A 14,970-nucleotide genomic window follows, 5' to 3' on the forward strand; every position below is an offset into this window, starting at 1 on the left:
TTAACGACTCGTGACGCAGCGAGTTTTCTTCGATAACGGGATTTCGGAAAAGTAAAGTAAAGTATTTAAATGGGCCGCGTATTCCACGGTCTTTCGCGTAATCGTAAAAGCCTTCAGTAACATACGACACCAGAAGTGCTGCAGATTTTGCTCCAAAACAACTTTTGCCGCGAGTGCCAAGTGGTCAGTAACAAACAAACATCTTTAATCTCGCGTCCATCTAATTCCTTTTACGTCGCCAAACGACCAGATTTCGACAGCGTCGTTCGCGTTCATTAGAACCTTCTTCTTAACTCCGACACGCAAAGTACACCGGCGAACCGTTTAACGTCATTTATGAATCATCTTGTATATACAACATCGACGAACTCTCGGAAAAGACAGTTTGTTTTCGCCAGTGAGTCAAACGTACCGAGCTGTGCGTAGGCTATTTCCACAAAAAGTTGGAGAATATCAAAATGAAACGAACCACGCGCGCGATTTTCGACAAGAAAGACACGGCTTCGCGCGTGTACACGCAACCGGTGTCCCCGGTTCGAACATTTTTCTTCTTTTTTTCTCGCAACCGCATGCACAAGGTGTATCGCCAGAGGTAAGGTATACCTGGTTAATTGCATAATTTCCTGTAAGAAGTATTTTTTTGGCGTGCCGCGGTTCTGGATCGCGGTATCCGTCGTCTGCGACACCAGCCTCTCGCGGAGTAAATAAAAGATTACCGGGAGAGGACTTTAACACCTACCTCGCATCGGCTGACGATGTGATGCAATCCGCGCGCTGCTCCAGGCATTCTCGAACCGTTCTCCTCTCGCGGATCGAATTCCTCGGCGTGTTACGCGCGCCGCGACAAATCGACGGTTAGCCGCGAAATTTTACCGAAATGATAGAAACTTAGGTGAACAAATTTTATCAAAGGCATACCACGTACGATTAGAATTAAACGAACGAGACGAACTATGACAATTAAACTCTTAACTACAGGTGGTATTCGGATTACATGGTAGTTTCTATCTTTTGTTTTTTTTTTTTTTTTTTTTTAAGAACGTGAGAAAGTAGAAGAAATATCGTAATTAAGCCCGTAATGGCATTAAATAATCGTTCGTTATTATCGAAATCGATGTAATCGATGGGAAATAGAAGCTACTACAACTCAAAATTAGAAAGTGTCGATTTCCACATACGTTATATTATTTATACACGTTTCTATCTATACGCTTTCATTCGAACCTACGAATCTGTTAGAACCGAGATTGACCAATTTCTTAAAAACAAATAATTTAGCTTCGTAAATTCGCAAGAGAATGACATAGATAATCGTACGCTAGTAGATAAATTTGAAACATAACGTGACACCATCAATTTCCCCTACTTTCAAATTCATAGAATTGATCAGCGTAGTTTCCACGCAGCTCGTATAATTCGCCCCAGTTTCATAAAACACCCCTGCTTCGAGCCTATACAATAAACTGTAACGTGTACGCTTAATTCGAACCACGGTCTCCTCTTTTAAAATTCAATTACGCGTCCACAACACCGTGACATGTTACGCGTTAATAATCCATGACGGTCGATGGAACGCGAATCTTAGTGTCTATTTAATTCTCGCCAGCAAGAACGAACAAAGCTGCGGCAGGCTACGATATAGATAAGAGCGCCTTCGTGAATTTGTTTTTCCAGCGCGATAAAAAGCTGCGCGCCGACAGATCCGAGATTCGCGGAAACGCAGACTGACTTTCGATTCGACGAACTTCGTCGCACGGGCCGTTGCACAGGCGAATTTCGTCGCTCAGCGAACCAGCAGCACGACGGCGAGGTACGCGATTTCGTGCTCATCCGAACGAATAACGCGTCGTTCGACTCGGATAAAACACTTGTTGCGACCCGTGGAAATCTTCGCGACGACGCGATGTTACCATCTGCGATTTACAACGAAATTACGATCTATCATTTGCAACGAAATTAAGGTCTATCATTTGTCGTTTATTCGTACGTTCCCTGATTTATCTAATCCTGAAGCAAAAATTTATGTCCTAATCTCATTTGTGTCTCAACGAGCATAAAGATCTTCGATGTTTCGAGAGAATCTTAGCATACACCTAAGACGCGAAATCTGTATCAGCAATGGCTTTTTCGTACTTTCGTCGAATTTACGAAGTTTATTGATAATTAGAAAATACTGTTAGATTTAAAATAACGCTAAGGTTCCGAAAATCTTTACGACAGCTCTTTTGTCAGTTGATATCGTCAGTGAAATTTTGTAAATTTTCCAAGTTGGCCAAGAGTGATATATTCTCTTGCGAGTAATTTTATATTTGTTATAACAGTAACATTTTTAGCAATAAAATAAATAATATTTTACAAGAAAATTTAACAAATTACGAGGCTGGTGTACTTTCGAATATTATATGAACGATGTAAAGAGATGTGGAGCACGTCGACTATGCACGGTATGAAGCATGTTCCATGTGCTGTCGATGATGATGACGATAATAGTGATATAGGATATTTGTTATCTGATATATACGTGCATTGTTACGTAGCGCATGGCTATAAAAATGTTAATGATGAGAAAAAGCAAATATGTATTCGCCTGTACGGACGCGAAGAACATATGGAAGATATAGAAGATAAAAATAAAATGTACAAAATGATACATATCTGTTCAAATTAAATATAGATGAATTTTTTATAACGGAAATACAATTTCTCCAATTTTTCCTTATAAATTAGATTACTTCGTAGTAAATATCACTTTTTCGCAAAACCAATATTCACGTTTCTTTTCGCGCTGTACGAATTATTATTATGCATTACTAGCATGTATTAATTTGTCCATATTTCGATATTCGTTTCTTTAAATAAACCTTTAAAGTCGTTTTCATGTTACGCGTGATTATCTTTCTACGGATATTAAATTAAGAGTTGGCTGCCATTTGAATGAAACTCTGGCTAAATTATTATCTGTGTTTCGGAGCGTTGCTTAAATATATTATTAGACGCAAAATTTAATACATTATTATTCATTAACTATATATAAATATTATAATTAATACGAGTAATATGAGTAATACGAGAGAAAAATGTGTATGTATAATGTATACTGTAATGCATCTATTAATAATTTGATTCGATACGAAATAACATGTCCGAATACCTACCGTTAATTTGATCACCTAAAAAATATATAAAAACCGTGATACAATAGAAAATCTGTTACACGTAACTTTTTAAACGACGTCTAATTGATATCTCTCCTAATGGAACTGTGTACACAAATCTTTTAATAAGATAGACAAACCAAAAATGAATATAACGACCTCAGGTGCGCTGATCCTTTTTCCCCTCATTATCGAGGAGCAGCAATTTAAATTTTCCACGCAGACACCTTTCTCGTAAGATTTAACGCCATTAGATATCCTTTTCTCGAAAAAATGTTGGAAGTGAAACTCTGAAGGTAAAATGTTTACTGTAAAATATCGGCTTCGTGGCGATATTTCCATATCGGTGAAATTCGTTTTCGCAATCCAACGAACGTTTACGATCAGATTAATATTTAGGTTAGAATAAACAGGGGAAATAATAAATTTCATATTTCGGGCGATACATATAAAATAAACATATGCAAAAGTATATAAAAATAATAATCACAAAATCGTTTTATCTTTCAAGGAAAATAAAGATGGGCTGTTTTACAGAATCCTTAATGAACCTAACAGACATAACTCAAAAGACGTTGCATTTGAATAAGCAATGCATTAAAAAAAATCTCGAGAATATAACGAAATTATTCGTAATGCTATATAATCCACTAACAAAACCGTTACAGTAAAACGACTCGGAGCAAACAACTTTGATTTAAGAGAACGAAATTCCTTATTCATCCCGCGAACAGATTTATTGGAATATTACCAAGCACATAAATTTTAAATAAGAAAAGCAAATCCGAGATGATTCTTCCTTCCTCTTGTATGCTAATTCCTACTAATAATTCTCGTCTCCGTATCAATGCCGTACGAATCGAATGTTCGCAATCGTTTGCATCTTCAATTAACGACACATTCATTTTTCACCGTATGCCGACCGATAAATAACTAGGTTAATTTTACATATACAAGCGATCCACGACAGTGATAACTGTTATCGCTGGAAACAACTTGTCTGTAAAATCAGTTCGAATCTCAATGATAAAACACCTCGTGAACACCAGTTACAACGCACCTAATATCTCTTCGTTTGTTATCACTTTGAAATTCATCTTGAACAAAAATTACGTCAACGCCTCGAGGCAACCAACCTAACGCTTGTTCGATATTATTATTAACATGTGTCCAATTCTGATTACACGACGGACGCTGGTAATGTCAGTGCTTGGAAATAACGAGATTCGATCGATGAGTGTCTTCGATCACATCTGTTTGTAAATTTGTTTGTACGCGAAGAAAAGAGAAACTTCCACCTATTTCGTTCATCCAACACGGCTACTTTTTAATGGCTATTGTCTACGTTAGAATTCCATTAGTTCCAACTCGTCTCCAGTCAAATAATTCGTGTAATTAGAGTTACTGCAATGGGAATCGTCGACTCTCTCTCTCTCTCTCTCTCTCTCTCTCTCTCTCTCTCTTCGATAACTATGATTTCTCAAACACATAACAGAAATTCACGTTCTGACAAGTGGACTCAATCGGCTTATATACTTTTAATCTTTAGCATATCAAGGATCGATATTCTTCGTTAACGATGAAAAGACCTCGTGGTTCTTTTGAATTATTGCGTTAGTTTATATCGTTGTATGTTTAACATACTAATGTACTCGTTGAATTTAACGAAGATACCATGCGTGAAAATTATGAGATTAATTTTGTTATACATAAATATTATTTATTTAATATGCAGGTTCTCCATTCATACTAGATTATACGATCTCAGAATTTTATAAATGTAATTAAAAATATGGAAGCTAAACAGATTAGTTTCACACACTATCGACATCGCTGAATAATCCTCCTATCTTGGTATGCTACATGTTAATCGAGCACTAACTAAAGTTTCGTTCTAATAAAAAGGAGAGTTATATTACACAACTTTCTTTTACTCCTAGTACCGTTTTCTAACGCGAATATTCATTCCCCTTTGGAACACCAGCGACGCGTTCTACTGGCCATTTATTATTAGTGATTGCGTAAATATTATGTAGTAGGTTCGCTTTGGCTTCATTCAGGACAAAGTGAACCGATAATATTTACGATGTATGTATGTACAAAATCTGGTGAGTGAATGTTTACGTGATACAAACAGAATTACGCAAACCTAGTAGCACAATGGCGCTACAGTAATCCTATATTCCGTTCATTTACGTGACAAACGTGCACGTCGATGCCGTTGGTGTCGACCGAATAATAAAGACTCCGCATGGTAGTAGTCTAATTCGCGTGATCAAAGGACATACGTTCCGCGGGAATTCGAGCGTATTCAAATTACCCGTCATTCAGCCGAAAAAGGATAAATACGATTCCTCGAAGATTTCCCGGTTCGAACTACGCGCGATTTGTATTTACACGCTTGACGTTGCATCGTACGTATCGTAAACCCAAGAACATTTAGGTTAGGAAACATTTGCACAAGAATGATACCTCGGCCATTATTAAAATTTAGATCTTCCGTCGTATACGCCAATGACGCCACAGATAACTCGCTTTGATCAAAATCAGAGGGAGAAAAGACATAATATTATTCTCAAAAATATTCCATCGACAAACGTTAGTCTACGTATCGAACGATCTTCTTGCATTGCAGTCGCAAAAATACGCACTAGCACGAGCCACGTTCCGCTACAGTGGATTCGTGGAACGATGTTTTCTTCGCGTATACCTACACGTAAGAACGCGTTTTGGCGCGTAACGATAGAAACAGACGCGACAATGACAGCACGTCAAAGAATGTCGCGTCAACGATAGAATGAACGAGGAAAAGTATGTACTCACCTCTGTTGCAAAAACGTCAACAACCGACGTATTCTTCGAACGGGATGTTTTTCGCCTTATCTTCGACGTTTCGATGTCGCGTGGGCAGTCCGCTTCTAAGTAAACAAAAACACAGACTTCAAATCGTCGATTCCCTTCCACGGGAGTTTCTCTGTTTCTCCCGTATATGTAATCACTCGCGTGGTCCTTTCTTTTTTCGATCAGTAAGAAATAGTCGTCGAGAAGAGCGCGGCAACAGCAAATGCGACAACAGAGGTTAGAGTCGTAACAAAGATATATGTAATATGAGAATCATACGGAGAAAGAGACGAAGATAGAAAGAACGAAAGGAAAGGATAGGAATAGAAGAAAAAGAAACGAAACACGAGAAAAGTAGCTAGAGATAACGAGTACAAGTTTCCTGCACTTGAAAGAGTATATATGTGAGATACGGGAATCTCACACGTCGATCACCAGACGCGAGAAATACTTTCGCCGAAACGAAAGGCTTTCGTCGGTTCGCCGACGATTCGATTCACTGGTCGTCAAGATGTCACGTCGTCAGTGAATCCACATGATTGGCCCGCGACTTTTCGAACGTCCCTGCCCGTTTCGACGTACGGGTCTCACTGCTACAGTTTTTCCACCGGGGGTCGTCAAAAAGTGAAACTTCCCTTAACTAGAGAAACGATTTGTAATTCTGTTTGATTTGGAAGATGCGTGGTTGCATGCGTGGCGCGCGCGCGCGCGTGTGGTTCGAACTCTCGCGATGAGGGAGATAGTCCTCCTCCTCCTCCGGTGTGTGTTCCTGCTCAGGATCCGATCGAGCAGACACTGACCCCACGAGACGACGTCGGAGCGAACGAGAGAGACAACGAACGAGACATTCGAGAGAGAGAAAATGACTGGAAGAAGCGTACGCGAAAGATGAACGAAGAAACGGAGAAGGGGAAGAGAACAGAGTGCAAGAGAAAAGAAATCGGAGAAAGAGACGAATGAACGCAAAAGAAAAGAACGAGAAAGAACGAGAAAGAAAGAAAGATAGTTAACAACAAATCGCGAGCGCGTATAATACCGGACTCACAGTTGGCAGTCTCTCCTCTCGTATCTTCTACCGCCAAATTAACACGCGAATGTCATTCGATTCGTCGAGAGATCACGAACTAATTTCAAACTGATTTTGTACGCACTGATTTTAAGTAATCGTAACACTGGTACAAAGTCACCGTTGATATTTCAGCGTTTCGTTCGGCGAGACACGAGTTCGCGCGCACAAACAAAACGTGTCAGCACGTCGCGCGCTTGTTTAGAATATACTGAATATATTTTGACCCGAGCGCTCTGTTCTGGCTCAGCGCTGGCGCTTCGCGCGTTCGGCAGTCTTCGGTAGCGATCGGTCGCGCTCGGACTCCGTAGCCGAACCAACCACGACGCCCGACCAACCGCGAACGAAACTCGCGCCCTCGCTCGATTGTAAATTACCTTGCAGGGCCGATGCACCGCGATCCATATTTACTGAAATGATAGCAATTTCTGTTTTATTTTTTTTTCCGCAGTTCGAAGAATAATGCTACGAAAATATACCTGCCATTCGAAATCTGGATTCTCGTATCGAAACGTTTACCGATTTCCATGTCCGCCTCGTCAAAATTCGAAAACAAAGAAACAATGTACAACGTATCGCGTATTTCTACTTGTTACGATTTTATTCGGTAATACTCTTATCCATTGCATTTCTCATGTATCGTATGATTAAGAGGTATAAAATGTCTTTTTTTTTTTTGCTTGCAACGTGCATTTGCAATTTCATTACATAACGAAGACAAACATATTTCTATAAAATGAATGCCAAAAGTTCAATTACATTGTTCAATCGTCGATCGTTGATAAGAATTATGAATGATCAAAATTTCAACTTCGTTAAATCGGTAAGGTTGTAAAACCCTTATACGTCATTTATTACAATGTATCGCGTCGAATTAGATTACAATTTTTGCTACGAGTGTCTAAAAAGCACGAGAACAAAGCGAATCAGAAGATACACCGAGAAATACCGGCATTCCGCTGTAACTTTGAACGAAAATTGGATGAATAGAAAACAAAGTGAAGCCTTCAAATCGCACGCTACTTACTTAACATATCGTATGATGCAAATAAACTGCGAATCGTAATAGCATTACAAATTCATTTAACCTCCGGAGAAAAATTTATAAATAAATATTAATGCGCAATACAAACCAGTGGATAGATACATTCCGTGAGCGTTTAATGAAACGGTTAATCGACACAGAGCTGATATTGCGATTTCATCGATGTGTTTCCCTGGCTCGTTAAAAGTGCGATATATATATATGTACTTGTCATTAAACGGTCACACTTCCATCGTACCACAAAAATCCTATCAAGAATTTTAATTGCATCGCGCACAAACGCGGCGTGAATCCTCCCAGTCTCCTTCGATATCATCGGATAAAGGTAACAACAGTATCGGAGAGCATTGTGGAACATACACTTTCGCATGTATACATTATGCAAATTAATTCCATCGATTGGCCGGTAGGCTGTACACAGCCTTGTCGAGGGTTTTAGTAACTCTGTTCTAGCTACTGCTCTCGAGAACACGGCTATTCTAGGAGCCCCGTTTACCAGACAATTTCTAGAAAACAGTATCGTTCTAGAGGAACCAACGAGGAAGCATCGAAAGGGTTAGTAGAAGAAATTGAACGAGATGTAGGTTGTACAGAGGATATACCTTACAATTATTTCCACCTACTGCGACCAACTCCCTTATGATTCCCGTACCAACGATGCAATGTTTCCAATATACCCTTTACGATGTTCTATATTTTCTTAAGTCAGCTAGAGCTATCTTATTACGTTTGAACTGCTTGTACAATTTTTCGTAATATCCTTATTAAAATTTTCTTTATACCTAGCTACTTAGAGTCGAAAAGCAACGAAGATAATACAGTAAAATAATATCGACTCTCGCGATTAAAACCTGCCTTGTGTGATACTTTACGATTCGTTGAATGCCGGCTACGAACTTCTTATAGCCTATGAAGTGTAATATTATTTAGCAGTTATTATCGCGTCAACATTGTGACATTTCCACGTCAAACCTGCACGATGACATGTGATACGTGGAAAAATCACATAACACGTATTTATTTAAGATGCTGCGAGGATATTCATATATTTCGATCTTAAGCGGTTAGGCCAGGTTCAGTTATTACGTTTTCAATTATTATATATCGTTCCTTGTGTGTATTCTTGGCTGTTCGTCAACTATCACCAACGATCATAAAGTAGGAGATAATCTTTTCGTCGAGCTATCCTGCACGGTTAGTCGGTAACCTTTGAGATAATGCTCCTTCCCAAATCAGTCCGATTTTGCTGTCTTTCTGCACGTATTGGAAGGACTCGCACTAAAAAACCAAGCAATATTTTCTATGAATTTACAAACGATTAACGACCATCATAATTATCTTAAAAGGTTCCTTCGTGGGAGCAATCGAAGGACCGATTATCGCGTGCCGCCTATGGCGAAGTCACTCTCCTCAATAGCACACACGCGATTAAAGTAAATGTATGTAAAGAACAATGTATAAAGTAGGTAGATCATAAACGTGTATGAAACCAAGAAACCTACTAAATATAGCAGTTCTCATTTCGGTAATGATTAAAAGGATGGATGAAGGAAACAATCAGAAGCAAATAATTCGATTGCCTTGTTTTTTCAAATGGGAAGATTGGAACACGGAAAACGGTGGAAAATTACATGCTCGTAGACGCGCGCCAAACACGCAATTGATCAATAAACCCTCACAAACGTAGCGTTTTATTTGCTACATTTCTTATTCATAAACTAGAAGTAATTTTTACAATAATCGTAGATGTTAAATTTTCATAATAGCGAGTTAATACGATGGTCGTTTTCATAAATTTTACGTTTTGCAGGGTAAAAATATGTATTTATTTTTGTTTGAATATGCCCTGCCTCTCTATTTTATCAAGGGAAAGTGGGGAGAATTAAATATATACATACGATGAAGATGGCGTCTTGTTCCATATTACCGTGCGAAAGAAACATCCGTGGCATAGATTTCTGCCTTACCTTCTTCGCTTTCTCACTTTTCGATTAATTTTCGTCACTTTGGAATTTCTTTTTAAAAAATCCTCCAATGCCATCGAATAAAACAGTTACTAGCACGTAGTTTCAGTCATATTATATTCAACAATGAGTAACAGGAGAACCTGTAAACATGTCCAAACATGGATCTAAGGATATCGATATGTCGCCTAGGTTCTGTGAACTTTATGCTATGACTACGTAGCGTAGCAATGCAACAGGCGTCGATGTATGTACTTACATACCTGCAATCGCAATTTTGCGATTTGTCTTTCCATCTTTCCTTTAATAGTAGTTTAGATACTATTAATAACCTATACGTGCAATTACTAATAACACGCATTCAGGAGGATTATCGAGGAATTTTCTTTCAAATCGTTTCACAATCACTCGTAATAATTTTCTGTCCTTCTAATATACTGGCATTAAACTATGAAAAAGAAAGGGAAAATTAATATTGAAAAAATAAATTTGAACGAACCAATGTATCATTTTCATGTGATATTACGTAACAAATTATACAGCATCGTCCTTGATTCTTATCGCGTATATTATTCCGCGAAACGAGCATCAAAAGGAAGTTCGATCGAGAGTTCGCTCAACGACGCAGTGTAGTGATAATGAGGATTCATTCCTGCGGGCAGTCAACTGTATGCAATTATCCAATGGTAATGCACGGTTAGCAGTAAGCTGTTAGTAAGATTAGCTGATTTGTTTCAAGGGATTCGTTTAGTTGTCAAATTTCGTAATTACGTAATCAGTTACCGTATATTATTGAAATTAAATAAAAATAAAGTTCATAAATTTTTAAATGTTATACTTTCATACCTTTATGTAGATCAATTTTTTCAATATATAATTGCATACATGATTAAAGCTTCGATATATCTACATCTGTTATAAATAAATCTTTTTTATTTTATCTCCATTTGTAATTACATTCTGCCTGATATTAGAAACTATCTGTATTCTTAAGATACATTCATACAATCTTATTCACTCATAACATTATAAATAAACAATATTGTAAATAAAAAGAAATCAATTTGTGTATTTTCGATCTATCGTGGGGAGACGCGGTCGTTAGAATACGCGTCAACGGGAGTCGTAAATTCCCGTTACGATTATAATAATCGATACCACGAATAGTCCGATCCCCTTATTTCGGTTAGGATAATAGGGGTAGTTGTTGTGGTATAACACTGGGATTCACAGAGTTATAAAAATATATATTTCCAACAATTTATACAATCACACTAATTAATAACGCCGTTGATTAAGAGACAGATAACGAAGAGAAGGATTATTCTTAGATGAGAGAGTGAGAGCTATAGGAGCTTTAGGCCCGTGAGAGCTGTAGGAGCTATCGGACTTCTGGATACTGGGAGAGCCATAGGAGACTCTAGGCCGTGTAGGCACTTTGAGAGCTGTAGGAAGACTCTGAGAGATATAGGAACTCTAGACACCGTGAGAGATGATGGAACTCTGAGACATATAGGAACGGTGAGAGTTATCGGGATTGCAGGAACTCTAGGCACCGTGAGAGATGATGGAACTCTGAAGTTTATTCTGATGTGAGTACGAAGGAAAGCTCGGTATGGGTGTGCCCTTTGAACGAAGAACGCGGAATCGTTGCTTACATTTTTAGTTAGGAAAGTGAGGGCAATGATCCTCGATGCCGATTGGTTATGACCAATGTTAGGAAGGAAGAGAAGAGGAAGAAGCCTCCTACCAACTTGGGTCCTAGGCGACATTGTTTATAGGGAAACTCGGATTTTCCGTTAGGTAGATCTCCGCTTTTTCCACTAGACCACTACTTGCTTTCTCCGTAATTCTTAAGAGCGCGTAATAAACCGTAAAGGACCTTTCTAAAAACCGGCCGAAAATACTTCTAGAATTAGAAAGTCTTTTCGGGCGAACAGATTGACTTAAACCATATGTGCGAACAATGCAGTTAGGATTTCAACTTTATGGTGGGTCCTTGGGCCTATGGAGTGCAGATGTGTTGCGCGGCAGAACAATTTGGAAATCAATAACATAGCTATTAGAAAAGATTTTATTTCAAGCTATATAAAATGATCACAGTAAAACGCACATTTTAAATTACATTCTAATATTGAAGAGATCGTTTTGTTTGTATGTCTTCTAATATTGTCCGAAGTTCCTCATCCTCTAATCGTCCTTCTAAACTGGGTATCAAAGCCTTTGCCTCTTCTGGCGTTTCCGGACAAAGATTTGCGAGCGAAGCTAGTTCAAATTTATGCAGCTTCTTTTGCATAAGTAAACTAAAACAATACAAATTTTATAACTTGCTGTGAATATTTTTTATTAAACAGGATAATTTAAGGAAGTAAATTTTTGTCTTAGGTATTTATGTTTAAGACGTCAGTTTTGTGAAGGTACTTACTTTCTTACAGCAGCAATGGTTTCTTTATTTTTAAACCGACGAAATCTATTCGTATAAGTTAAACTCTTCATAAAAACTTCAGAAAATTCCTGTTCCTCCTCGGCTGACTCATTTTGCGCTTTCCTGTGCTCCAACAACATCAACACTTCCGAAATTAACAAGGTCTCTGCATTTTCAAATTCTAAAAAAAAAAAATTACACATAGAGCTTTTATTAATCAGACAGTATCGTTTACACAATTTACTTAAGACTTACTTTATTTTCTTTAAGTCACTCGTGAGTACATTTTTGATTGAACATTACTAATCACAAATTTTTAACAAAATCTTATTAATGATATTTTACAAAAAAGATACATTTATTATATAATATAAATATAGCACAAAACATTATATATAAATTTTACATTTGTATGTTTTGCTTATTCTTATGTATATAATTTAAATTTGTTATATATATTTTATGTATAATTTATTATAATACGTTTTATATATTTTAATTTATATGCTCACTTTATTATTTTCAGCCGATCTTTTACAACTCTTATTTGAAATTCTTAATTATAAACCTTAATATGTAATATCACAATCCTGGCAGTATCCATAAACTATAATATACAAATATTTCGCATTTTTACTAGATTAACGAACTGTATATCATTGATTTGGTTTATTTATATATCCCTTTTCCGTAAGAAAATCATATATTTTTCGTGTTTTATTTACGTCAATTTTAAGCAAAACCCTAGCTTGTGCCAATCTAAGATAACCAGCTTTTTTATTTTCTGCTATTAAAATTTGTTTGAAATCGAGGTAATTCGTAGGTACTATACGTGTAATTGAACAAAGCTCTTTTTCGGCTGAAGTTAATTTCTCATATCCTGGAAGACCTTGAATTGCAAGTGGCGGCGCCGTTTTTCGTTGTGCGATTGTACTCGATATGGAATTACTAAAATTAATATTGCAACCAGGTAATATAGTCTTCCAGCTATATTCAGGATTATTCAAGTATTGCTTCCTTTCCTTTTCATTTTCTTGTCTAAGTTTGCTTAACTTTTGAAATATTGGAACACTATGAAAGTGTTCCAAACCATTATTGCGGAATTCAAATAACTTATTAAGATAATTTTTAAGTTCTCCCGCCCTATGTAAGCCTTCCATGAAATAATCGAACTCTATACCTCCTAATAATTGCATAAAAATTAATAATCTTTCTGCAAGTGCTCTAGTTATCGTACATTCGTATCTCTGTATCCAAGATATGGTCCTTCTAAATGCTATCAGTCCATGATCACGTATAATTTTTCTTCTCCTCATACGTTCTTTCAGTCTGTTATTATATGCTTGTACTATAGCTACTTGTAATTCTTTTCCTAATTCATAATTATTATCGCTTATATCAAATTCATCATAGTTCAAGTCAGAAATTAATAATTCTGCATGATTATCAAAATTGACTTCAAAATCTGATCTTGCTGCATTGTATCCAGCCAAAAGTTTACAATTAAGAGTATTAGGTGCAAACCGAGGAGGTTCTTCTAAATCTTGCAATTTATATAAATAAGGAATAGGTTCACAACCAACCAAACTAGCTTTTGTTTCTTCCATTTTTGGCAATCCTGGCAAAGCCTGATTATCAATATAATATTGAAGATAATGATTTTTACATTCTTCCATTGATTTCCCTTGTATTCGTCTGGCCATGTCAACCCAATTACCAAAACCACACTCCTGTAAAACATCTAAACATTCTAATTCTTGTTTCGCTGACCAACCGCTTCCATTGATCAAGGGAAATTCGTTCTTTATGATGATATAGTCGTGATCGTTTCTGTGATTGCTAATTTCTGATCCGTTGGAAAAACAAGAGGGACACAATTCAATACTATCACACACAGCACAACGAATATACGGCTCTGTCAATGCGGATTTACATACGCGGCATATTGGGTCTGAAGTAATGATTTCATCGTTCACGACTGACACGTCGAGTTCTACGTTATTCTCGATCTTTTCTGTTCTACTCGATGAGCAGTCTGAAAGAGGATAATCGTTACTTTAGGCCATGCCGCAATTAAACATTGTGTTTACACGATACAACGTAAAATGTTAATTGTTATCGGAAAAAACATTAACAAACGTCATATGATTATAGGTTAGAAACAGACAGTATTGTCTCCGTTTCTTGCTAGATAAAAGAAAAAAAATAAACATACCTTTCGGAAACTGCAAGTCCGCCGCATCTTCCTCTGTCATATCAGTTAAATTCGGATTAGTCATATTTTTTTATTATATTAATTCTCTACAGTGCTCAAAAAAGTCACTTCTCCTTAAACGGATACTATGCTACTAATCTGGCTACTCACAAATGATCTTACGCCAACTAGCTGGAGTTGTAAGTACTTGTTTTGCTCACCAGATGGCAGTTCTAGAACCATGTACATATATACTTGATCGGTAAATCTTTTAATCTTT

The 14,970-nt window shown here is 37.2% G+C and overlaps 2 protein-coding genes and 1 long non-coding RNA gene across 6 annotated transcripts in view; all 3 read right to left on the reverse strand.

The window, feature by feature from the left end:
* Nucleotides 1–7,273, reverse strand: part of LOC100648878 — a 141,632-nt gene extending 134,359 nt beyond the window's left edge. Inside the window, exons 1-2 of one of the 3 annotated variants that reach the window (XM_012314829.3) lie at nt 7,042–7,273; nt 5,979–6,073 (exon numbers count right to left, since the gene is read on the reverse strand). The gene's annotated coding sequence lies outside the window, so the exon portion shown is untranslated. Of the gene's footprint in view, nt 1–5,978; nt 6,169–7,032 lie in introns of all 3 variants that reach the window. The other 2 variants (XM_012314830.3, XM_020865886.2) reach the window with 2 other exon arrangements.
* A 274-nt stretch (nt 7,274–7,547) lies between these two features.
* LOC125386113 lies at nt 7,548–11,210 on the reverse strand. The gene is made up of 4 exons (XR_007225982.1): nt 10,598–11,210; nt 10,335–10,519; nt 10,006–10,214; nt 7,548–9,385 (listed from the first exon to the last, which is right to left on the reverse strand). It is a non-coding gene; the product is annotated as an uncharacterized LOC125386113 (long non-coding RNA).
* Nucleotides 11,211–12,131: 921 nt separating this feature from the next.
* LOC100642702 (DNA-directed RNA polymerase II subunit Rpb4) lies at nt 12,132–14,919 on the reverse strand. Of its 2 annotated transcripts, none has more exons than XM_012314828.3 (3): nt 14,712–14,870; nt 12,497–12,677; nt 12,132–12,374 (listed from the first exon to the last, which is right to left on the reverse strand). In XM_012314828.3, exons 1-3 carry the CDS (start codon nt 14,773–14,775, stop codon nt 12,200–12,202), a joined length of 420 nt encoding a protein of 139 aa, XP_012170218.1. In that variant the 5' UTR covers nt 14,776–14,870; the 3' UTR covers nt 12,132–12,199. The 2 variants fall into 2 exon arrangements, with proteins under 2 accessions (XP_012170218.1, XP_012170216.1); XM_012314826.3 differs by lacking the exon at nt 12,132–12,374 and adding an exon at nt 12,752–14,531 and having other exon boundaries at nt 14,712–14,919.
* Nucleotides 14,920–14,970: the final 51 nt, after the last annotated feature.

The sequence above is a fragment of the Bombus terrestris genome, chromosome 12 (genome assembly GCF_910591885.1).
Source record: "Bombus terrestris chromosome 12, iyBomTerr1.2, whole genome shotgun sequence".
Lineage (NCBI taxonomy): Eukaryota > Metazoa > Arthropoda > Insecta > Hymenoptera > Apidae > Bombus > Bombus terrestris.

Coding starts and splice junctions, on each gene's coding strand:
- LOC100642702 (XM_012314826.3), bottom strand. CDS start 14,775: ATGACTAATCCGAATTTAACTGATATGACAGAGGAAGATGCGGCGGAC. Junction 14,532..14,711: donor GGACTTGCAGTTTCCGAAAG/GTATGTTTATTT, acceptor ATCCTCTTTCAG/ACTGCTCATCGAGTAGAACA.